The 24,310-nt window shown below is 43.3% G+C and overlaps 2 protein-coding genes across 7 annotated transcripts; one reads left to right on the top strand and one right to left on the bottom strand.

Annotated features, from left to right (window-relative positions):
* Positions 1 to 5,636, bottom strand: LOC105491615 (leucine rich repeat containing 57). 2 transcript variants are annotated; one of them, XM_011758167.3, is made up of 6 exons: positions 5,549 to 5,636; positions 5,073 to 5,178; positions 4,828 to 4,966; positions 3,992 to 4,260; positions 1,816 to 2,001; positions 1 to 450 (listed from the first exon to the last, which is right to left on the bottom strand). In XM_011758167.3, the coding sequence occupies exons 2-6, from the start codon at positions 5,154 to 5,156 to the stop codon at positions 409 to 411; spliced, it is 720 nt and encodes a 239-aa protein (XP_011756469.3). In that variant the 5' UTR covers positions 5,157 to 5,178; positions 5,549 to 5,636; the 3' UTR covers positions 1 to 408. The 2 variants fall into 2 exon arrangements, with proteins under 2 accessions (XP_011756469.3, XP_011756478.1); XM_011758176.2 differs by lacking the exon at positions 5,549 to 5,636 and adding an exon at positions 5,402 to 5,534.
* Positions 5,458 to 24,255, top strand: LOC105491624 (HAUS augmin like complex subunit 2). Of its 5 annotated transcripts, XM_024796330.2 has the most exons (7): positions 5,563 to 5,674; positions 11,776 to 11,858; positions 14,129 to 14,221; positions 15,149 to 15,218; positions 17,403 to 17,535; positions 20,223 to 20,331; positions 22,976 to 24,255. In XM_024796330.2, the coding sequence occupies exons 3-7, from the start codon at positions 14,132 to 14,134 to the stop codon at positions 23,183 to 23,185; spliced, it is 612 nt and encodes a 203-aa protein (XP_024652098.2). In that variant the 5' UTR covers positions 5,563 to 5,674; positions 11,776 to 11,858; positions 14,129 to 14,131; the 3' UTR covers positions 23,186 to 24,255. The 5 variants fall into 5 exon arrangements, with proteins under 5 accessions (XP_070923137.1, XP_011756490.3, XP_024652099.1 ...); XM_071067036.1 differs by lacking the exon at positions 11,776 to 11,858 and having other exon boundaries at positions 5,458 to 5,568; XM_011758188.3 differs by lacking the exon at positions 11,776 to 11,858 and having other exon boundaries at positions 5,541 to 5,674.
* Positions 24,256 to 24,310: the final 55 nt, after the last annotated feature.

Raw genomic sequence — 24,310 nt, 5'->3', positions numbered from 1 at the left:
TGGAATGGCAACTGACTTTATGAAAGCTCGCACATTGAAACTAAACAAAATCTCAAGCTGTGGTGTGGAGCTATTCTGTTACCAGGCAGCACCCCCTCACCATATAAATAGCAGCTAGCTACTGGTTTCTTAAAGCCAAACTAATGATGGTTTTGAAGTTCAACCTTGTCTATTGCCCTACTCGTGACTCAAAATGGAACACTTTTCCTGTCTCCTGACCCTTTTTCTTTTAGCTTATTTGAGAAGAGCCCTGAAATGAAAAAGGATCATTGAGTGAAATATAATCTCCTGGAGTATCATCTCCTTACTGTAGATACCCCTAACAACAACAGGAGGCTTTGACTCAGCCACATTCCAACAGAGGTTCTAAGTCAGTATCCTGTAAGGTTTCCATAGTCCTGGAGAACTTCACGCAAACTTCTTCTTGGTGGCTGTGAACCTCTCCATGTACTAAAAAACATGAAAGAATACATCAGGGGTATTTTGGCATGAGTAAATAAATAAAAGCCTAACTGTTTGTGGTGTTTTTTTTTTTAATTTTGGTTTTTATTGCATGTGGTTTTTCATTTCCTACAAAATATAACTGCTCTAAATGCAAAATTAAGTACATAGTTTTGGCCGGGTGCAGTGGCTCACACTTGTAATCCCAACACTTTGGGAGGCCAAGGTAGATGGATCGCTTGAGCCTAGGAGTTTGAGACCAGCCTGGGCAATATGGTGAAATCTCATCTCTACCAGAAATAGAAAAATGAGGCATGGTAGCACCTGTAGTCTCAGCTAATCAGGAGGCTGAGGTGGGAGGATCACTTGAGCTGAGATCCTGCCACTGCACTCAAGCCGGGTGACAGAGCGAGACCTTGCCTCCAAAAAAAAAATAAAAATAAAGCACATAGGGCCGGACGCGGTGGCTTACACCTGTAATCCCAGAGGCCGGGCGCGGTGGCTCACGCCTGTAATCCCAGCACTTTGGGAGGCCGAGGCGGGCGGATCACAAGGTCAGGAGATCGAGACCACGGTGAAACCCCGTCTCTACTAAAAATACAAAAAATTAGCCGGGCGCGGTGGCGGGCGCCTGTAGTCCCAGCTACGCAGGAGGCTGAGGCAGGAGAATGGCGTAAACCCAGGAGGCGGAGCTTGCAGTGAGCCGAGATCCGGCCACTGCACTCCAGCCTGGGCGACAGAGCGAGACTCCGTCTCAAAAAACAACAACAACAAAAAAAACAAACCTGTAATCCCAGCACCTTGGGAGGCTGCGGCGGGCAGATCACTTGAGCTCAGGAGTTTGAGACCAGCTTGGCCAACAAGGTGAAACCCCATCTCTGCAAAAATTAGCAAGGCATACTGGCATGCGACTGTGATCCCAGCTACTAAGGGGGCCGAGGGATAAGAATCACTTGAGCTCGGGAGGTGGGGGCTGCGCCAGTGAGCTGAGATTGCACCACTGCACTCCAGCCTGGGCAACAGAGTGAGACCCTGTTTCACACACAAAAATATATATATATATCTATGTGTGTGTGTGTGTGTATGCATGTATATATACGCGTGTATGTATGTATATATGTGTGTGTGTATATATATGTGTGTATATATCTCTCTCTCAAAAGACAAAGATGAAGACAAAGATGCTTTACAATAAGCTGTCTCTAGAGAAAAAGTCATCTTAGTACAACACCATTCAGCCGATGCTTTGAATCTACTTCCAAAATGGGGAAGAACAAATCCTGTTGACATTAGCTATAAACATTTCTGTGGATTACTTCACCATTGTCTTCTCTGGGGTAGTGACTAGAAATGTAGAAGTACATTAATTCATACCTTATCATAGCCTTCCAGTTCTCGAAGTTTCTTTATTTCAAAAAGATTGCCTTCCACAGCAAGCAGACAGATCTGGGAATCACTGAGGATGCTCTGGGGAAGCATGCTGAGCTCAAGACAATTCTCTTCCAGGCGAAGAATTTTAAGGCGAGGACAGCAAGATATCTTCACTGAGATCTGAGATATCTATTGAAAACCACAAAAGAATAACACGAAAAAGCATAAGCACTACATTGGTTACTTTTAGTACATTAAAACAAAACAAAAAATCTTTACTTGACTATTTGTTCTAGTTTTCCCCTCTTTTACCGCCTCCATTTTCTCACTGCCTACTCACTCCAGAAGCCTCTGTTATCTAGCTTCTGTTACTACGCCCCCACTTACAAAAAATGCTTCTATGAAGGTCACCAGTGGCTTTTTGGGAACAAAATTTTCTGATGATAAAAGCACTGTATGTCCATTATAGAAAATTTGAGAATCGCAGGTTTAAAGAAAAAAGTTGACCTAGAATCCACCACCCAGAAATAACCACCATAAACATTTTGGTACATTTACTGCCGATGTTTTAGGTGTACATAGATACTGACCACTTTACTACCAAATTCAAGGATCCATCGTCCTCAGTCCCTATTGCATTTAACTGTACTATCTATCCCTTCCTTAAAACCCCTTCTTTTTGTCCTTTTTGGTTTTTCTTCCTATCTTTTGGATTATTCCTTACTTCTCTTGTTTTTATAGGCATTTTTCAAGTAGCTGTCCGTAATACTTCATATGTCATCTTCTCTCTCAACTTTTCCTAGAAAGCTCATTCATTAAAGTCCATCACTTTTGTTATGACCTCAAGATCTGTATCTACACTCTTACCTTTATTCTGCTCCCATGTTTCCAACTTTCATTAAGGCATTTCCATTTACAAGATTTACCACAGACAACTTAGCATGTCCATTCTCAATAGCACCACTGTTCCTTTAGGCCCTCAAGCTCAATACCAAGCAATTGTCTTCGACTCACCCCTTTTGCCATTTAAATACTAAAAGTCACCAAATTCTTTGATTCTGCCTAGTATCATCTCAAACCATCACTTATTAGAAATTATGGGAACTTTGGTAAGTTCAATAACTAGCAATGCAAGTTCTCAGACCTCATCCCAGACCTACTGGATCATACACACTGAGGGCAGGGGCTAATGATCTCTTTAAACAAGCTTTTCTGGTTATTCTGATGCATACTAAAGTCAGAGAACCACTGAATAAAGCTACTAGCAGAGGTGAATGTGGAGCAAATCCTCGACTAATACTTGCTGCTTCACTGATTCAGTTTCCCCACTCCCCCCCAAGAAGCTCTATAACATATAAGAATATCCACTTAAGGTAAAAAACATGAGGCCAATCCCTCAAAGACAGACTGAATTTCATCATGATGTAAAATCACTACAATCTAGAAAAGGAATAACTACATGCAGCTAGTGGCTACTTTAATGGATCATGCAGATCTAGAAATACAGACACTAAAAAACTAAAGGCCATCCAGTCTCACAGTGTTGAATGTTTCATCACTTGTGCCTTCATGCCTAGACGAGAATGTTTGGATTGGTTTTCCAGACAAATATTAATTGAAAAGCTGCCAAAGTAATGGAAACAAATTTCAAATATAATTAAAGCTGTATAACAGTGAAATGGGCTCTCTCCAGAAAGCCTATCACTTAATATTCTTCAGCAAAAATAGAAGACACACTTAACAAAGATGTCAAAAACCCCCCCCACAAAATGAAAAAACTGAATTACCTCTGACACCTAATTCTGAGAACCTCAGTTTAGGCTTCATTTCCACATTCTATCCCTGACATAGCTCCTGGCTAGGTGGTTCGGGGCATATTTGAGGAGGATCTGAAGAATTCTTCAAGGTTTGTGAGACAGTAGTTTAACTTTTGAAATGATCTCTCCCTGTTACCTACCTCATCCTCCCGAAAACACCTACACAACTAACACATCCAGTGTCTCAACTAATTCCATGGCACTTTGGGCCTTGAAATTAGTTCAGCTTACAGAAGAAACCTCTCATCTAACCTCTGATACTTAGCTCTGTGATGGCAGCTTAGGAAACAAGAGGTTAAGAGGTATCAGGAGACCATAAACCCACACATACGCTGTAGGGGAAAAAACCTTAAGCTCTAGACCTGATTCTGGTTGAGGTTGAGTTCGATGACTTGCAGCTCTCCCACTGTGTCAGGTATACTTCGAATCTGGTTTTTAGAGAGATCCACCACATCCAGGTGCCGCAGGCTACAAAGTTGGAGAGGTAATGCTCCCAGTTGGTTCCCAGAGAGGCTCAGGGTCTTGAGGGCAGAGAGTTGCCCAAAGGTAGACGGCAGCTCTCTAAGGTGATTGTTGTTCAGGCTTAGCGTCTCTAGTTTTTTCAGATTGCATATCTCATCAGGCAGAACAGCTGGCAAAGAAAATGTTTTTAAAACCTGAATCTGATAGAGCTGAAAACAACTTTGATGAAGTTTCTAAAGACTATATGGCAGCCTGCTTCGCCTCTTGTTAATATATGTAAAATTCCCACATGTGCCATTTTTAGGTATTGCATTTTACCAACATAGTCTTTAGAAGGTGAGGGTGCCATCAAAATGCAGGTGAGCATTTGTGTGTATAATGGACTCCTTTTGTAAAGGGGTCCAAGGCACAATTTGACAGCAATTTTGTGATATTTGGAAGATCCTCCCCTTCCCATCCATCCCCCATTCCAAGTTAGGTAGCTTTGTTTACATTACATCCCCAAAATGTTCTTCCCTTTCAAGTCCAAATTAACCCAGTAACCATCATTATAACATCCAAGGAGGCTTATTTTTGATGTAATTACAAGTAGAAAGAAGGCTTCAAGGATTCCGGCATTCTGCAACTTGAGCCCTCCTGCACGGTTTCATAACGAAAACAAAAATCAGCTTGTAAGAGAAAACCACCCCTGGTAACAGCTTATCACTAGCAAAAGCCTCCCAGGCAAGAGTCATACTCAGTTTGTTGTTGTTCAGGGAGAGGCTCTTCAGCAGAGTGAACTTTCCTATCAGCAAAGGCGGTAGGCTCTCGATCTTGTTGTTGGACAAGTCGATGGTCCTGAGATTGCTCGTGAGCTTCTGCAAGTCTGCGGGGAACTGGAGAAAGGAGTTCACAGCGTGGAGAATCCCGCACCGACTAAGTTCGCCGCCCCCGCCGTCCCTCTCCCTTTAAGTTTCCCGGTCGTGTCCCTCCCATTCTCACCTCGGTCAGCCCTCGGTCCTTAAGCTGAAAGACACCAGTTTTCTGCGCCGTTTCCACATGAGCGCGGAGCGCACTGTTTCCCATCCTAGCACCGCGGCTCAGGTCCCTGCGGGAAGGAAGCGCAGCTGTCACCGCCCAGTCCACTCGGTCGGCCTCCCGCCCCAGCTCTCATCTCCCGCCGATCCCTGGCTCCTGGGGCCCGACCCAAGAGTGGCAAGGAAGAGACGGAAGAACAGACAGCCCGACCACCAAGCCCTGCCGCCTTTGCAGCTCTGCGGAGGCCAGGCGCCTCTGGGAGCCTACGGAAGATCAAGGAACCCCGGACTCGCCTCCCACCGCTCAGCTGCCGGATGGCTCCGCAGGTGAAGACCCAGGACCCGCAGTAGCCGGGATGCGCTCCCCGGCTTAGCCCCGGGCGGGACCGCCCTGTGACGTCATCGAGCCGCGCCGTGCGTTCGCCCTGCGTTCCAACTCACTCTTGGCGCCTTCGCGGGAGGTGAGTCCGAGCTATGGCGGCTGCCAACCCCTGGGACCCGGCGTCCGCGCCTAACGGCGCTGGGCTAGTGCTAGGCCACCTCATAGCTTCGGGGATGGTCAATCAGGTGCGTGGGGGCGGCTGTGGCGTCATCAAGGGGGTGCCCACGATGGCAACAGAATATGGCTGTGAGTTGGTGCTGCTGGCTGTGGGAGTGGTGAGGGTCCTGGTTGGGGTCTGTACTATAGTAATAGATCCCCTTCCAGGCAACAGCCGCGACCGTTCTGCCGTGGGTGCTTGGAAAACGGGGATCTGAGTAGATGGTGTTTAGGGTAGACTGTGTTTTGAGTGTCTGTAGGGTAAATTTGTCCCTGGCCCGTTTGTGGGAGATTAGACTGCTGTTACTGGCCTTTTTTTCATCCAGTGATACTGCCTCCAGACTGTAGTGTAAGGCGGGGATAGGAAATACGGATCGTTACGTCCCCTTGCGGAACAAGCATTACCAACAACGCTCGTTTGTGGGAAGTATTGAATCGTATTTGGGGCGGGAGGTACTGGGTAGAGAAGAGCGCTAGAAGCTCTTTTTTCGTGTTTTTATTTTATTTTTATTTATTTATTTTTTGAGACAGTCTCGCTCTGTCGCCCAGGCTGGAGTGCAGTGGCGCGGTCTCTGCTCACTGCAACCTCTGCCTCCCGGGTTCTAGCGATTCTCCTGCCTCAGTCTCTCCAGTAGGTGGGACTACAGGCGCGTAGCGCCACGCCCAGCTAATTTTTTGTTTGTTTGTTTTAATGTTCAGTAGAGACGAGTTTCACCGTGTTAGCCAGGATGGTCTCGATCTCCTGACCTCGTGATCCACCCGCCTCGGCCTCCCAAAGTGCTGGGATTACAGGCTTGAGTCACCGTGCCAGGCCTTGGCATCTTTACAGGCAAAAAAAAAAAAAAAAAGTACTGGCTAAAAAGATAAGACCTTGGAACGTGAATGGAGGAAGAGGTTAATTTTGAGAAAGAGAGAAAAGAGACATTAACCCAAGGAGTCACAAAGTGGCAGTTTTAGGTTGGGCAAGAAGAGCATGTCGGGGGAAGGAGCCAATAGAGTGAGAAATTGAACATGTGAGGAAATGATGGAATGCAAGTGACAAAAGGGCATGGGGAAAGTGGGATCAAGGGCATTGAGAAAAATGGGGAAAGAAATTTTGATATATAGAGGAAGTTGAGGAATTTCACTAAAAAGAAAACAGAAAAGTTAAACTGATCTGTAAAAATTAGCACTATATTAGCCGGTGTGGTGGCGTGCACCTGTGGTCCCAGCTACTCCCAGGACCACATGGGTCCCAGAGGCTCAGATGGGAAGATGGCTTGAGCTCAGCAGATGGAGGTTGCAGTGAGACGCGATCGGGCCACTCCACTTAGCCTGGGCAACAGAGTGAGACCTTGTCTCAGAAAAAAAAAAAAAAAAGCATTACAAACATGATGGAAGATTTATGGAAAATATATAACTTTTTATAGTTAGAAGAGCCATTAGAGACTCTAATACCTTAGAGTATTTTTTAATTTAAGAAACTAAGGCTTAGACCAAGAAACTTGCCCATGGTCACTAGACTGTTGAAGGAGAATTAGATCTTAGCACTCTCCCTTTTGACACATTGTGTCCTCTCTCAAGATGAACTGTTATAAGAGGCTGTGATATTGTCTTGAAAGATTTTAAGCTTTTGTTGAACACCCATTGTCTGGGTGATCAGGAGATTCAGGTGGTCCTAGTTAACTACATTTCCCAGGGGTGGCGACAGCCCTCTACAGTTTAATCCTTCCTCCCTTCTCTCCTGTGTTTTCTTTTTCTTTTCTTTTCTTTATTTTTTTTGAGACGGTGTCTCCCTCTGTTGCCCAGGCTGGAGTGCAGTGGTGTGATCTTGGTTCACTGTACCCTCCGCCACCTGGGTTCAAGCAATTCTCGTGCTCCAGAGTAGCTGGGACTACAGGCACCTGCCATCACGCCTACTAATTTTCATATTTTCAGTAGAGATGGGGTTTCACCATTTTGGCCAGGCTAGTCTCAAACTCCTGACCTCAGGTGATCTGCCTGTCTTGGCCTCCCAAAGTATTTGGATTACAGGCATGAGCCAACGAGCCCAGCCTTTTTCTTATCAGGTTACCTAGTACTCTCACTTGTATTGTCCAGTTCTCCTGTCACAAAATAGTTTGGCAAACTCATAATAGAAAACATTTTTGAGGGCTCATGCCTGTAATCCCAAAGCTTTGGGAGGCCAAGGCGGGTTGATCACCTGAGGTCAGGAGTTTGAGATCAGCCTGGCCAACATGGTGAAACCCAGTCTCTACTAAAAATACAAAAATTAGCCAGGTATGGTGGTAGGTGCCTGTAATCCCAGCTACTCAGGAAGCTGAGACATGAGAATCGCTTGAGCCCTGGAGGTGGAGGTTGCAGTGAGCAAAGATCATGCCACTGCACTCCAACCCGAGTGACACAGTAAGACCCTGTCTCAAACAAAAACAAAAAACCCCCCAACTTTTGGTACTTGGTATCCCTCTAAAGAGCATTGGTAGGAAATACAAATGCCTAAACCAAAGGAGTGAGGCACTGGTGAGAGAATTTTAGGCATTGATGGGTGATCTCTTTTTTGGGGGTGGTGGTTGTCTTGGTGGTGTCTACTGTCTCTCAGGTAACATTAATTGACAGTTACTGGTTTTACCTACAGTTAACATGTCCCACTCTATAGCTCCTTAAGACCTCTGACAACCTTACTACACAGCTAGTCCCAATGAGGGAGCTATTTACAGACTTGTAGGTTGGTTTTACTTTAAGCAAACTTTATACATAAAAACCTTTATCTTTTTTTTTTTTTTTTTTCCCTGAGACAGAGACTTGCTCTGTTGCCCAGATTGGAGTATAGTGGCACAATCTCGGCTCACTGCAACCTCCACCTCCTGGGTTCAAGCAATTATCCTGCCTCAGCTTCCTGAGTAGCCGAGATTACAGGCACGCACCACCACGCCCGGCTAATTTTTTTTATTTTTAGTAGAGACGGGATTTCACCATGTTGGTCAGGCTGGTCTCGAACTCCTGACCTGAAATGATCCACCCACCTTGGCCTCCCAAAGTGCTGGGATTACAGGCTTGAGCCACCACACCCAGCCAAAAACCTTTTCCTGTTAGAAGGATTTAGCACTGATTCTTTCAAAATGATTTGTCACATCATCCCTTTAAACAGCCCATCCCTTTAATGCACATCATTTTTTGTGCATTAAAAATTAAGACTACTGAATTCCTGCTGGCAAGAATTTTTTAAAAATTGAGTGATGCCTAAGATTGTGATTTGATACAACTCTTCTGGAAAACATAACTTGTTTGAAGTTTTGTTTCAGTCCATTAGAGAGTGATTTGGTGAAAGAAAGGTAGGGCTCTCTGTAGGATAATGGGGTATTGCTTTAGTTTATTCCCCTAGGGACTGCTTTAGTGGCCTTACATTCTAGATATTTTTCCAGCAAGTGTGAGTGAGTCATGGAGTCTTGACCAAAGCTTGGTCATTGCTTATTGGCAATTAATAAGATCAGGGTCTGGATCTACCAAAAAAAAAAAAAAAAAAAAAACACGCACAGAATCTACTAATTCTATTTTCTTAACCTGTGTCCTACTCTACACCTACTCTCCCGTTTGAGAGCCTCTGCTCTTAAATTCTCTGCTATACTAACCTCCCTTTTAGTGTCTCTCAGCTAGAATTCAGTATGAAAAGGAAGGGATAGGAAAAAGAAAGGGTGCCCACAAATTACAAATTTATATATACATATGTGGTATATAATGTTACCAGGATTTTTATATTAAGTGTAAAGGTTCTGGATTTCAGCTTCTTCCTGTGCCTAGCCACGGAATAAACAAAAATACCCTGAATAGACTCCTTTTTCTCAGGATCCTTTCATTTTCAGGGTTCTTTTGCCCTCTGGGGCATGTAATAGCAATATATAATAACAATAGCTAAAGGAAAAGACTTTTCTGTATTCTCAAATCCCTGATGCTTTTTTCTTTTTCTTTTTTTAAATGTGTTAAACTAAGTCTCAATCCTCAAATAGTTACACTTTCTATTCGTTAAAGAAAATAAGCCTCCACCTCCCTAAGTGCAGGGATTACAGGTGAGAGCCACTTCACCTGACCATCTTTCTTTCTTCTCTCCTTTTTTGTTATCTGCTTCTTAAACATTCTTATTTTTCCTCTGGTTTCTCTTGCATGTTCTTAGCTAAGCACCATTACTCTACTGTTGAACCTGACAGTTTACTAGTTTGCCAGATATACAACTAAGATTAGTGTATAAGCATGGAGAGAGGGAGATATACCAGGGAACAAGTTGATTACAATGTGATACATTGTAGAAAATGTTTTAGGCTCATTTACCTCCTGAGAGAAACAAAAAAGAGTCAGCTCATATGATGGAAAGACAGTGGATTAGATGTGTTCTCACTTCCACCCTCGCACACATTGGCAGTGTGAAGTTGGAGTAATACTTTCCTGTTCCTCAATTTTGCCATCAGTAAAATATCTTGTGTTATCTACTTCAGTGAATGGCATAACTCTGTCCACTCACGTGAAGCAGAATCTTTGGAGTATTAACTGGATTTTATCCCTTATTCACCATATCAGTTAAGATTTGTCAATTCTATCTTTGCAGGAACTCCGTCTTTTCTTCCTTTCCTTTTTAACTGTTACTGACCTAGTCCACATTCTCATCCTCACCTGGAATACCGTAGCAGCTATCTGTTTAAAATATCCAATCTCTCTAGTCCATTGCTCCACTAGTGTTGTTTATGTTAGCTAGTTACCAGGGTTTTCCTTCTTTTTTTTTATTGTGGTAAAATACATACAACATATAACATAAAATTTACCATTTTAACTATCTTAAAATGTACAATTCAGTGGCATTTACTCTACTCAATATTGTGCAACTATTTTCAAAAACATTTTTATCACTCCAGATGTAAACCCTGTACTATTCCCTATTCCCTCCTCCCTCTTCAGTAGTGTTTTTGTTTGTTTTGTGGGTGTTTTTTTTTTTGTTTTTTTTTTTTTTTTTTTTTTTTGAGAGAGTCTCGCTCTGTCGTCCAGGCTGGAGTGCAGTGGCGTGCTCACGGCTCACTGCAGCCTCGGCCTCCTGGGCTCAAGTGATCCTCCCACATTGGCCTCCCTAGTAGCTGGGACTACAGGCATATGTCATCATGCCTGGCTAATTTTTGTATTTTTAGTAGAGACAGGGTTTCACCATATTGGCCAGGCCGGTCTCCAACTCCTGATCTCAGGTGATCTACCCACCTCCGCCTCCCAAAGTGCTGGGATTACAGGTGTGAGCCACCAGGCCCAGCCAGTTTTATTTTTCACACTTCCCCAGTTAAATATCGCTACCTTCCCCGCCGCCTCTGAGACAGGGTCTCACCCTGTTGCCCAGGCTGGAGTTGCAGTAGCATGATCACAGCTTACTGTATCCTCAATCTCCCAGGCTCAAGGGATCTTCCCACCCCAGCCTCCCAAGTAGCTGGGACTATAGGCACACGTTACCATGCCTGGCTAATTTTTTTTTTTTTTTTTTTTTTTTTTGAGACAGTCTCACTCTGTCACCAGACTGGAGTGCAATGTGGCGTGATCTCGGCTCACTGCAACCTCCGCCTCCTGGGTTCAAGCGATTCTCCTGCCTCAGCCTTCCGAGTAGCTGGAACTACAGGTGTGCCACCATAGCCAGCTAATTTTTGTATTTTTTAGTAGAGATGGGGTTTCACCATGTTGGCCAGGATGGTCTCGATCTCCTGACCTCGTGATCTGCCCACCTCAGCCTCCCAAAGTGCTGGAATTACAGCCGGGAGCCACCATGCCCAGCTGCCTGGCTAATTTTTTAAATTTTTTATAGAGACACCCTGTGTTGTGCAGGGTGGTCTCAAACTCCTGGGCTCAAGCAGTTATCCTGCTTTAGCCTCCCAGAGTGCTGGGATTACAGGTGTGAGCCATCATGCCAGGCTGTATTTCTAAATAAGTATTATGTATGATTGTATTACTTCTTTACCAGAAAATGTTCAGTTGCTCCCATTTTCTGCAATATGATTGTTGAGCATAGCACTCAGGATCATCTGTGATTATGTGGAGACTATGTTTTCAGCTACCTCTTACCCTGTTTTCACATATATGCGAACACTGGTGGTTATTGAGCATTTATAATGTTTTTGATCTTTCTATCTAGAATACCTTTTTCTTCCCATACATAATGAGCCTCGTGAGGGTGGAGAGCTTGTTTCATATTTGAATATTCCATTGCCTAACTCAGTAAGTGTTTATAAAATTGGTTATTTTTAGACAGTAAACTTTTACTGTGAAGACCAGAGAGTAAATATATAAGGCTTTGTGGGCCATATGGTTGCAACTACACAACTAGGTAGTTGTATAAAGGCAGCCAGAGATAGCATGTAAATGGATGAGACAAGTCACGTTCCAATAAAACTTTATTTCTAGACCATGAAACATGAATTTCGTATCATTTTCTTTGTTTTTTTTTTTTTAGACAGAGTTTTGTTCTGTCGCCCAGGCTGGAGTGCAGTGGCGCGATCTTGGCTCACTGCAACCTCCGCCTCCCAGGTTCAAGCAGTTCTCCTGCCTCAGCCTCCCAAAGTAGCTGGGATTACGGGCGCCCACCACCACGCCCGGCTAATTTATTTTGTTTATTTTTTTTGAATGGAGACAGAGTTTCACCATGTTGGCCAGGCTGGTCTCAAACTCCTGACCTCAGGTAATCCGCTTGCCATGGCCTCCCAAAGTGTTGGGATTACAGGCGTGAGCTACCATGCCCAGCTTTTTTTTTTTTTTTTTTTGAGATAGGGTCTCACTCTGTCGCCCAGACTAGAGTGCAGTGGCAATCTCAGCTCACCACAACCTCTGTCACCTAGGCTCAAGTAATTCTCCTGCCTCAGCCTCCCGAGTAGCTGGGATTACAGGTGTGCACCACTACTGCCTGACTAATTTCTGTATTTTTAGTAGAGACGGGGTTTCACTATGTTGGCCAGGCTGGTCTTGAACTCCTGACCTCAAATGATCCATCCACCTCAGCCTCCCAAAGTGCTGGGATTACAGGCATGAGCCACTGTGCCCAGACTGTTATAAAATATTGTCTTTGATTTTCTTTTTCCCAACAATTTGAATATATAAAAATCATGCCTGGCTCACAGGCTATACAAAAACAGGTAATGGGCTGCATTTATTTCATGGACTATAGTTTTCCAATCCCTGGCCTATCTGATCTCTAAAATTCTTTGGCCTGGGCACGGTGGCGCATGCCCGTAATCTGAGCACTCTAGGAGGCTGAGGCGGGTGGATCACCTGAGGTCAGCAGTTGTAGACCAGCCAGGCCAACATGGTGAAACTCCAACTGTACTAAAAGTACCAAAAAAAAAATAGCTGGGCATGGTGGCGATAATCCCATGGTAGCTGGGAAGCTACTTGGAAAGCTGTAATCCCAGCTACTTGGGAAGCTAAAGCAGGAGAATCAATTGAATCCAAGAGGCAGAGGTTGCAGTGAGCGGAGATCATGCCATTGCACTCCAGCCTGGGTGACAAGAACAAAACCCAGTGGGTGGCTCACGCCTGTAATCCTAGCACTTTGGGAGGCCTAGGTGGGCAGATCACGAGGTCAGGAGATTGAGACCATCCTGGCTAACACAGTGAAACCCCGTCTCTACTAAAAAATACAAAAAAAATTTAGCCGGGCATGCTGGCAGGCGCCTGTAGTCCCAGCAACTCAGGAGGCTGAGGCAGGAGAATGGCATGAACCCGGGAGGCGGAGCTTGCAGTGAGCTGAGATCACGCCACTGCACTCCAGCCTGGGTAACAGAGCGAGACTCCATCTAAAAAATATATATATATATGTATATATTCTTTGCTGTGCTAGCATTGTAGAAAACGAAATGATAGAGAAAATTATGGATGAAGTCTAGGGATGCACAAGATAATACTCATTTCTGAGATAATGTGCATGGACTCGTGGAATGAAAGGATAAAAAAGAAGGGGTAACCTTTTTGAAAGAATAATTATGCCTGGATACAAATAATCCTTTAACTGAAAGATAAGAATGTGAATATACACAGTATGAATGACTTGTAGCCAACTGAGGTCATTTAGCGAATCAGATAAATGATTCCATGAAGGGGAAAAGTATTTGATTTCAACCCCAGAAGCTCAGAGAGACTCGGCCTGAGTCATTTGGAAAGATAGAGGTGATTCTCCAACAACTTTAGTCTTAGAATCCTTTGATAAACTATCAGTAATACAAATCTATTTTGTATGATACCTTAGGAAATAATACAAAGGGAGTGTGTTGTTTGTTTCTCTTATTTTTTTTTTTTAATATTTGAGCAAGTGATTTGTGATGGTGAAGGTTCTAAAACAAGAATTACACATTGCTACTGTTTTACTTTGTACTTCATGTTCAAAGGCAGTGTTGGACATAATATATTCTCATATTTTAGACTATGAGCATGCTATTCCAATGTACCTAGAAACTTTTTGTGACATTCTGCTACTTTCCTTGTTCGTTTACCAATAGGAGATGTTAAACATGTCTAAGAAAACAGCTTCTTGTTTTGTGAACTTCACCAGACTACAGCAGATCACAGACATTGAAGCTGAAATCTACCAGGTAAATCATGTTGAGCTTTTCACTTTCTTTTCTTTTTTTTTTTTTTTTTGAGACAGAGTCTCACTCTGTCACCCAGGCTGGAGGCTGGAGTGCAGTGGCACGATCTCAGCTCACTCCTAGCTCCGCCTCCCAGGTTCACACCATTCTCCTGCCTCAGCCTCCTGAGTAGCTGGCACTACAGGCGCCCACTACCCCCACTGGCTAATTTTTTGTATTTTTAGTAGAGACGGGGTTTCACCATGTTAGCCAGGATGGTCTCGATCTCCTGACCTTGTGATCCGCCTGCCTCGGCCTCCCAAAGTGCTGGGATTACAGGTGTGAGTCACCGCGCCCGGACTGAACTTTTCTCTTTGTACTTCTAGTATAGGAAAACAAAAACAAAAGCTGGCCAGATGTAGTGGCTCACACCTATAATCCTCGCGCTTTGGGAGGCTAAGGTGGGAGGACTGCTTGAGCCCAGGGGTTTGAGACCCTGTATGGGCAACATAGGGAGATCCCGTCTCTACAAAAAAATTCAAAAAGTAACCAGACATGGTGGCACACACCTGTAGTCCCAGCTACTTGGGAGGCTGAGGTGGGAGGATCACTTGAGCCTAGGAGGTCGGGGCTGCAGTGAGCCATGTTTGCGCCACTGTACTCCAGCCTGGGTGACAGACGGAGACCCAGTCTCAAAAACAAAATGTGATCCTCCCATCTCAGCCTCCCAAGTAGCTGGGACTACAGGTGTGCACCACCACACCCAGCTAATTTTTTATTTTTAGTAGAGATGGGGTTTCACCATGTTGGCCAGGCTGGTCTCGAACTCCTGACCTCAGGTAATCCACCCACCTCGGCCTCCCAAAGTGCTGGGATTATAGGAGTGAGCCACTGTGCCTGGCCCCGGATACTCTCTGATTGAGCTAAATGTTACTTTTGTTCCCCATGTAGAAAAACCTGGAAATTGAACTCCTGAAACTAGAAAAAGATACAGCAGATGTTGTTCATCCTTTCTTTCTGGGTAAGTGGTTTGGTTTAAGTGGATAATCACTGGAATTTCAGCTTTTTCTTGGATTACTGTAATAAGCACCAGTCAGTCAAATTATGATGCACCATCGTTTTTCCAAGTGTTGTTCCAAAGCTAACGAAGTCGTCTATTTCTATGCTGAAATAGAAGTTCTGTTGGCTTTAGTAGTACAAACAGCATAAAAAGTGACTAAATTGGCTCTTCAAAGTCAGGAGAACTTGGAAGAAAAGTCTGAGGAACTTTCAGATTAAAGGAGACTAAAGGGACATGACAACTAAAGCACTGTACGATCATGGATTGATTTTTTTTTTTAATGAGATGGGGTCTTCCTATGTTGCCTAGGGTAGTCTTGAATGGTGCAAGCAATCCTCCCAAATCAGCCTCCCAAGTAACTGGGATCACAGGTGCATACCACCATGGCTGGCAATGTATTGAATATTTGACGAAAAAGTTTTCTTGTGGCCAGGTGTGGAGAGTCACACCTGTAAACCCAGCACTTTGGGAGGCCAAGGTGGGTGGATTGCTTGAGCCCAGGAGTTCAAGATCAGCCTGGGCAACATGGTGAAACCCTGTCTCTACAAAAAATACAAAAACTAGCCAGGCATTGTAGTGTGTACCTGAAGTACCAGTTACATGAAAGTCTGAGGCAGGAGGATTGTTTGAGCCTGGGAGGTCGAGGCTGCAAGGAGTTGTAATCATAGCACTTCGCTCCAGCGTGGGTGACAGAGTGAGACCCTGTCTCAAAAATTAAAATTCTTTTTGCTGTAAAGGACATTATTGGGATACTTAGTGATGTTTAAATATGGGCTGTACTAAATATTGGTAGTATTGTATCAATGTTAAATTTTTGAATTTGGTAATGTGCTGAGTTATATAGGAGAATGTTCCTGTTCTTGGGAAATACATGCTAACGTTTCACAGGGAAAAAATATGCTGTCTGCAGCTGACTCTCAAATGGATCAGCAAAAATAAAGAGAGAGACAGAGAGAGAGAGAGTGTGTGTGTGTGTGTGTGTAGAGAGAGAAGGAAGATAAAAAGAAAATGTAGCCAAATGTTAACAATCAGTGAATATAAATAAAATGTATATGTGAGTTCACCAATTTTTTTTGAAACTTTTCTGCAAATCTGAATTTTTTCAAAATAAGAATTTTAAAGACAGGTCAATTGGCAGCCATTAACTGAATGGGGAAAATAATGAGATAATCAGAAATAGCTTGTAAGATGACTTTAAGAGTGTCACCCTGTCACCCAGGCTGAAGTACAGGTCACTGTAACTTTAACACCTGGTTTCAACTGATTCTCTCAAGTAGCTAGGACTACTGGCATGTGCCACCATGCCCAGCTAATTTTTTTTTCTTCAATTTTTTTGTAGAGATGAGGTTTTACTATGTTGCCCAGGCTGGTCTCAAACCCCTGGCCTCAATTCTCCCAGTTCAGTCTCCCAAAACACTGCGATTACAGGTATGAGCTAGCGCACCAGCTAAGGTGACTCTTTTTTCGATGGTCTTTTATAGACTATTAGAATCAGAGATAGGAAAAAACTTTGTGTTAAGAATACAGCTCTGGGCCGGGCGCGGTGGCTCACGCCTGTAATCCCAGCACTTTGGGAGGCCGAGGCGGGCGGATCACAAGGTCAGGAGATCGAGACCACGGTGAAACCCCGTCTCTACTAAAAATACAAAAAATTAGCTGGGCGCGGTTGTGGGCGCCTGTAGTCCCAGCTACTCGGGAGGCTGAGGCAGGAGAATGGTGTGAACCCGGGAGGCGGAGTTTGCAGTGAGCCGAGATCGCGCCACTGCACTCCAGCCTGGGCGACAGAGCGAGACTCCGTCTCAAAAAAAAAAAAAAAAAAAAAAAGAATACAGCTCTGGCTATTAAGAACTGAATAAGAGGTAGAGATGAGAAACACAGAGAAAGAATTTAGCACTAGATTTGGTTATCACTAGGAAAAGAGATAATAGAAATATATTACATATACAAAAACCGACTAAAAGAAAATTGTTGAAAATGAAATTGGTATTGGTATTAATACCAATTATTAATACAGAGGAGATAGGAGGGTAATGATGGGATGAATTTCTGACATTGGTGGTGTTAAACCAAGGCAAAGAAGAAATTATTAGTGATTCTGTTATTTGTCCTATTGCTAACTGTAATTACTATTTTTAATTTGTATAGCTCAGAAGTGTCATACTCTGCAAAGCATGAATAATCATTTGGAAGCAGTGCTGAAAGAGAAGAGATCCCTTAGGCAAAGACTGTTGAAACCCATGTGCCAGGAAAACTTACCTATTGAAGCTGTTTATCACAGGTTAGACTGAAAAGTAGAAATTAACAGTTACACCTGTTTTCTCAGTTTACTTTTTGTTTTGCAGTTACTTTGCAGCAGAATTCATAAAACAATTAGTGATTCTATTTGTTAACATTATTAATGTTGATATATTAAACCAGAAAGAAAATCATTGCTTTTAAACCACTATACCTATGGCAAAAAGAAAGAACTTGGCTATCGTGTTTTGGGAATTACAAATTATGACTTTAGTGAAAGAAATTAGATCCATAATATGTAACAAAAATTGTATGTGAAGTAAATTCATTGTTGTAAAGTAAATTCATTGTTGAGTTAATGTTGCCTATATGTAAAAATTCTATTGTGGGCGTTTAACTGGGGCAGATGAAAACACTATCAACTAAGGGAGGAAAAAACCTGGATTTTGTTCTCATCGCTACTGTTTATATGCCTCAAAGCCTTGAGCAAATGATTTAAATTTTTCACTTGGTTTCCCAATAAATAGAATGGAGATGACTTCTATTGCCCTCTTCCTCACAGTATTACAAGTATCAAATTGAAGATGTAGATTATGACTAATGATAAATACCAGCCTGGGCAACATGGCAAAATCCCATTTCTACCAAAAAAACAAAAACAAAAAACAAAAATGAGCAAAGCATGATGGCACACACCTGTATTCCTAGCTACCTGGGAGGCTGAGCTGGGAGGATGACCTGAGCCCAGAAGGTCAACTCTGCAGTGAGCTGTGATTGCACCAGCCTGGGTAACAGAGTGAGACTCTGTCTCAAATAAATAAGAAGCAAGCATCTGGGGATCTCATTGCTAACTTTCTCCACCAGTGCCTCACTAGCTTAAGCAAATCAGTATCTTCTCTTAAGTGTCAGATTTTTTATTTTGTAGGAAAACAATAGATATGCAAAAACTTATTCTTCCAAAAAGACAAAACAAGGCTGGGCACAGTGGCTCACGCCTGTAATCCCAACACTTTGGGAGGCCGAAGTGGGCTGATCACTTGAGACCAGGAGTTCGAGACCAGCCTGGCCAACATGGTGAAACCCTGTCTCTACCAAAAAATACAAAATATGCTGGGCATGGTGGCACATGCCTGTAATACCAGCTACTGGTGAGGCTGAGGCAGGAAAATCACATGAACCCATGAGGCAGAGGTTGCAGTGAGCTGAGATTGTGCCACTGCACTCCAGCCTGGGCAACAGGTGAGACTCTGTCTCAAAACAAAAAACAAAACAAAACCCCTTTCCTGTGGCTATATTCAGTATCTCTTTAGTACATTATCATTACCCTTAGCGTATATACTGTACTACATCTAAGAACTGGGCAATGATTTGAAAGCGTTTTTGCAAATGCAGAGATTCAAAGTAGCTTTCTATGTAGGCTATTTCAATGAAGTACATTTATCCTTATTGTCTTCATTCTTCACAGAGAATGAGTAGGTTGAAATGGAATGAGGCCGGGCGTCATAGCTCACGCCTGTAATCCTAATAATTTGGGAGGCCAAGATGGGTGGATCACTTGAGGCCAGGACTTTGAGACCAGCCTGGCCAACATGACAAAACCCTGTCTCTACTAAAAATACAAAAAGTAACTGAGTGTAGTGGTGCATGCCTGTAATCTCAGCTACTCAGGAGGCTGAGGCACAAGAATCACTTGAATCCAGGAGGCGGAGGTTACAGTGAGCCGAGATTGTGCCACTACATTCCAGCCTGGGCAACAGAATGAGACTCTGTCTCAAAAAGAAATAAATGGGGCCGGGCGAGGTGACTCATGTCTGTAATCCCAGCACTTTGGGAGGCCGAGGCGGGTGGATCATGAGGTCAGGAGATTGAGACCATCCTGGCCAACATAATGAACCCTGTCTTTGCTAAAAATACAAAAATTAGCTGGGCATGGTGGCATGTGCCTCTAATCCCAGCTACTCAGGAGGCTGAGGCAGGAGAATTGCTTGAACCCAGGATGCGGAGGTTGCAGTGAGCCGAGATTGTGCCACTGCACTCCAGCCTGGTGACATAGTGAGACTCCATCTCAAAAAAAAAAAAAAAGAAAAAGGAAACAGAATGGGATTTTTTTTATCTAGGGAAATTCCTTTACTTATATGAGAAAATGATTATGATTAACATTGAGGTTTCTTTAACATTAAGTTGGATTCCAGATATGATTACTGTTATCTCTTTCCATTTTTTTATTGGATGACAGGTTGCTTAAAGTGAAAGAGAAGGACCTTTTTTTAATCACTAATATTTCTATGAATGCAGGAAGGTTGTTATTGGCTCTCTAGGTTGATTGTAATTCTTATCTCAAATTAAAAGTCCTGATTAAAGGAAAAGAAAAAGAACGCAAAACAATTAAACTTTAAAAAATGGTTAGGCCGGGCGCGGTGGCTCAAGCCTGTAATCCCAGCACTTTGGGAGGCCGAGGCGGGCGGATCACGAGGTCAGGAGATCGAAACCATCCTGGCTAACACGGTGAAACCCCGTCTCTACTAAAAAATACAAAAAACTAGACGGGCGAGGTGGCGGGAGCCTGTAGTCCCAGCTACTCGGGAGGCTGAGGCAGGAGAATGGCGTGAACCTGGGAGGCGGAGCTTGCAGTGAGCTGAGATCCGGCCACTGCACTCCAGCCTAGGCGACAGAGCGAGACTCTGTCTCAAAAAAAAAAAAAAATGGTTGACTTTTTTCTTTCTCTTTCAGATATATGGTACATTTGCTGGAATTGGCTGTGACTTTCATTGAGAGATTAGAAACCCACCTTGAAACAATTAGAAATATACCTCATTTAGCTGCAAATCTAAAGAAAATGGTGAGTATTAATATAACTATCTTTAGTTATTTTATACTAGAATCTTAGAGGTATGCTCTCCCAGTTTAGCTTTTTAATAGCTAATATTACGAGCTAGTTATTTTTTAAATCAAGAAGTGTTTTCTTGGCCAGGCAGGTGGCTCACGCCTGTAATCCCTGCACTTTGAGAGGCTGTGGCAGTTGGATTACTTGAAGTCAGGAGTTGGAGACCAGCCTGGCCAACATGGTGAAACTCCATCTCTACTGAAAATACAAAAATTAGCTGGGCATGGTGGTGCACGCCTGTAATTCCAGCTACCCAGGAGGCTGAGGCAGGAGAATTGCTTGAAACTGGGAGGCAGAGGTTGTAGTGAGCCGAGATCGTGCCACTGCACTCCATCCTAGGCAACAGAGCAAGACTCCATTTCCCAAAAAAAAAAAAAAAAAAACAAGTGTTTATTTAGACCTTGGATTTAACATTTTCTTTTTCATATAATTTTTCTTTAGAAGCCATTTTAAATTCTTTTATTCCAACATTTAATAAACATGTGTTGCCTTCATTGTGCTGTGGCTATGCTACATGTATTGTGAAAGATAGATATGACCAAACCCTGCCTTCAAATTCTCAATGTTTGGTGAGACAGCTATAAAATATGTATTTTCTACTTTATAGGATTGTATTTGCATAATCGATGCAGCAGAGAATTATAAAGAGATGCCATCTATTGAGCATAGAAAAGAGAGGAATTACTTCCAGTCTAGGAGGATTCTGAGTAGGATAGGGGTAGGAAGACTTCAATTAAGTTTTTGTTTTGTTTTTTAAATAGAGACGAGTTCTCACTATGTTGCCTAGGCTGGTCTTGAACTCCTAAGCTCAAGTGAGGCACCTGCCTCAGCCTCTCAAAGTGCTGAGATCACAGGCATGAGCCACCACGTCCGGCTTCAATAAAGATTTATTTAGGTGTTAGCAGTAAGCCGAATCTTTTTTTTTTTTTTCTGAGATGGAGTTTCACTCTTGTTACCCAGGCTGGAGTGCAATGGCATAATCTCGGCTCACTGCAACCTCCGCCTCTTGGGTTCAAGCGATTCTCCTGCCTCAGCCTCCCAAGTAGCTGGGATTACAGGCGCCCACCACCACGCCCTGCTAATAGTTTGTATTTTTAGTAGAGATGGGGTTTCGCCATGTCGACCAGGCTGGTCTCCAACTCCTGACCTCAGGTGATCCACCTACCTCGGCCTCCCAAAGTGTTGGGATTAAAAGCCTGAGCCACTGCGCTTGCCAAAGTAAGCTGAATCTTAAGGAACAGGTGAAATTTAAGTATGGGGGAAAAGTGATACTCCACTTTGGCTGGTGCCTAAAGGTATTGAGGAGATTAGCTTAGGGTTAGTTTATGCAGTGCCTTAAAAACCAGACTAAGAATCTTAGACTTTACTGTCTGAGTATTGGGGAGCCATTGGATATGTGTGTGTGTATGTGTGTGTGTCTGTGTGTGTGTGTGTTTTCTTTTTTTAGTGAAGGGTGCAGAGGAGTGACTTGATTAGAACTGTGCCTTAATCATGGAGAAAATACTGGATAGAGCAGACTGAGCCTTGCTACTCCTAAGTATGGGCAGAGAGTATCAGCATCACTTGGAAACTTGTTTTAAATACAAAACTACAGACATCATGCACCCTAGACCTTCAGAATCAGAATCTTATGTTTTAACAAGTTCCTCAGGTGATTCCTGTGCACATTAAAGTTCGATCAGCTCAGGCCAGGCGCAGTGGCTCACGCTTGTAATCCCAGCACTTTGGGAGGCTGAGGCGGGCAAATCACAAGGTCAGGAGATCGAGACCATCCTGGCCAACATGGTGAAACCCCATCTCTACTAAAAATACAAAAATTAACATGGTGTGGTGGCGCACGCCTGTAGTCCCAGCTACTTGAGGGGCCGAGGCAAGAGAATCGCTTGAACCTGGGAGGCAGGTTGCAGTGAGCCGAGATCGCGACACTGCACTCCAGCCTAGCGACAGAAAGAGACCCTGTCTCAAAAAAAAAAGTTTGATCAGCTCTGGGTTAGAAGACTAGGCAGAGAAACCAAAGGCAGAAAAACCTGGAGACTAATTTACAGTCATTCAGATAAAAGATGTAAAGCGTAGAAATACAGAAGATAATTTTTTTAGATTTTGGAGGTCAAATTTTTAGAACTTGTCTATGAATTAGACAAGGGACACATCAAAGATAATGAAGTTTCTAGTCTGGGTGACTTGAAGGTGAGTAGGATCAAGTGTGGGTTAAAGAAGTTAGTTTGTTTTTTGACACATCTTGCACATGTAGTAAATGGTCAATCACTGTTGAACTGTAGTTAAACTGAGTTTGAGATATTGAAGGTACATCCAGATAGAGATTACCAATAGTCTTAAATGTGGGCCTGAATTTTAGGAAGGGGGTTAGGTTTAGCAATATAAATTGAGGGTCATCTGCATTGAGTGATTATTGAAGACAAAAGAGGTGAACTCACAAAGAGTAGGTTGGTACTATAAAGTGGGAAGGCATAGTTTTAAGGAACTTTTGAAGTAAGGGGCTGGAAAAAGATCAGGTGTTAACCTTTGGTATCAATTATTCATGATATAATGAATTAACAAGAGATATAATTTCTCCTGTTTCCCTTTTCAAATGTTACAGAACCAGGCTTTAGCAAAGATGGATATATTGGTGACTGAGACAGAAGAACTGGCAGAGAATATACTCAAGTGGCGTAAACAACAAAATGAAGTTTCGTCTTGTATCCCCAAAATATTAGCTGAAGAAAGTTATCTTTATAAACATGATATTACAATGCCTCCTTTACCTTTTACTTCTAAAGTTCATGTCCAAACTACTAATGCCAAGTAGTCATCAACTTTATTTTTGCTTAATTATGTGTAGTCATATGAAGTCTATTTCTAGTTGACTGTAACATGGGTATTAATAGTCTTTGCTGCTAGTAATACTGAAAGAACCTGCTTTATGTTGGAGTATCAAGATCTCAGGTTCATTAAGACCAAACTGACTTTTCCTTTGTTTTTCATGTATTTTTATTCTACCTTTCAGTAAAACTAGAGAAGATAAAAAATAGCCATGACAATTTATTAACATAAGTGAATTAACCATTTCTCAGGCAGAAAATTCTCTTTTTTAAAAAATGTGTGTTTATGGTCTGGTGTGGTGGCTCACACCTGTAGTCCTAACACTCAGGGAGGCTGAGGCGGGCAGATCGCTTAAACCCAGGAGTTCAAGACCAGCCTGGGTAACATGGTGAAAGCCCGTATCTACAAAATATACAAAAAATTAGCCGACCATGGTGGTGCATGCCTGTAGTCCCAGCTATTCAGGAGGCTGAGGTAAGAGGATCACCTAAGCCTGGGAGGTCATGGTTGCAATGAGCCATGATCACACCACTGTGCTACAGCCTGGACCACACGTTTCAAAAAAAAAAAAAGTGTGTTTCTGGCCAAGCACGGTGGCTCGTGCCTGTACTTTGGGAGGCCCAGGTGGGCGGATCATGAGGTCAGGAGTTCAAGACCAGCCTGGCCACCATGGTGAAACAACTGTCTCTACAAAAAATACAAAAATTAGGCTGGGCGCAGTGGCTCACGCCTGTAATCCCAGCACTTTGGGAGGCCAACCCAGGTGGGTGGATCACCTGAGGTCAGGAGTTTGAGACCAGCCTGGACAACATGGTGAAACCCCATCTTTAGTAGAAATACAAAAAATTAGCCAGGCATGGTGGTGGATGCCTGTAATCCCAGCCACTTGGGAGGCTGAGGCAGAAGAATCGCTTGAACCTAGGAGGCAGAGGTTACAGTAAGCCGAGATTGTGCCACTGCACTCCAGCCTGGGCGACAGAGGAAGACTCCATCTCCAAAAAAAAAAAAAAAAAAAAAAATTAGCCAGGCATGGTGGCATGCGCCTGTAATCCCAGCTACTCAGGAGGCTGAGGCAGGAGAATCACTTGAGCCCAGGAGACAGAGGTTGCAG

This window comes from Macaca nemestrina, chromosome 7 (genome assembly GCF_043159975.1).
Source record: "Macaca nemestrina isolate mMacNem1 chromosome 7, mMacNem.hap1, whole genome shotgun sequence".
Taxonomy (NCBI): domain Eukaryota; kingdom Metazoa; phylum Chordata; class Mammalia; order Primates; family Cercopithecidae; genus Macaca; species Macaca nemestrina.
This window is presented reverse-complemented; position numbering and strand designations above follow the sequence as displayed.

Excerpts from the sequence above, each read along its gene's own strand:
- LOC105491615 (XM_011758167.3), bottom strand. The coding sequence starts at position 5,156 with ATGGGAAACAGTGCGCTCCGCGCTCATGTGGAAACGGCGCAGAAAACT. Across the intron at positions 4,967-5,072 it reads AGGACCGAGGGCTGACCGAG|TTCCCCGCAGACTTGCAGAA; the intron begins GTGAGAATGGGA and ends TCCTTTCTCCAG. Across the intron at positions 4,261-4,827 it reads CCTGAACAACAACAAACTGA|CTGTTCTGCCTGATGAGATA; the intron begins GTATGACTCTTG and ends TTTCTTTGCCAG.
- LOC105491624 (XM_011758188.3), top strand. The coding sequence starts at position 5,582 with ATGGCGGCTGCCAACCCCTGGGACCCGGCGTCCGCGCCTAACGGCGCT. Across the intron at positions 17,536-20,222 it reads ATTGAAGCTGTTTATCACAG|ATATATGGTACATTTGCTGG; the intron begins GTTAGACTGAAA and ends TTTCTCTTTCAG. Across the intron at positions 20,332-22,975 it reads CTGCAAATCTAAAGAAAATG|AACCAGGCTTTAGCAAAGAT; the intron begins GTGAGTATTAAT and ends CAAATGTTACAG.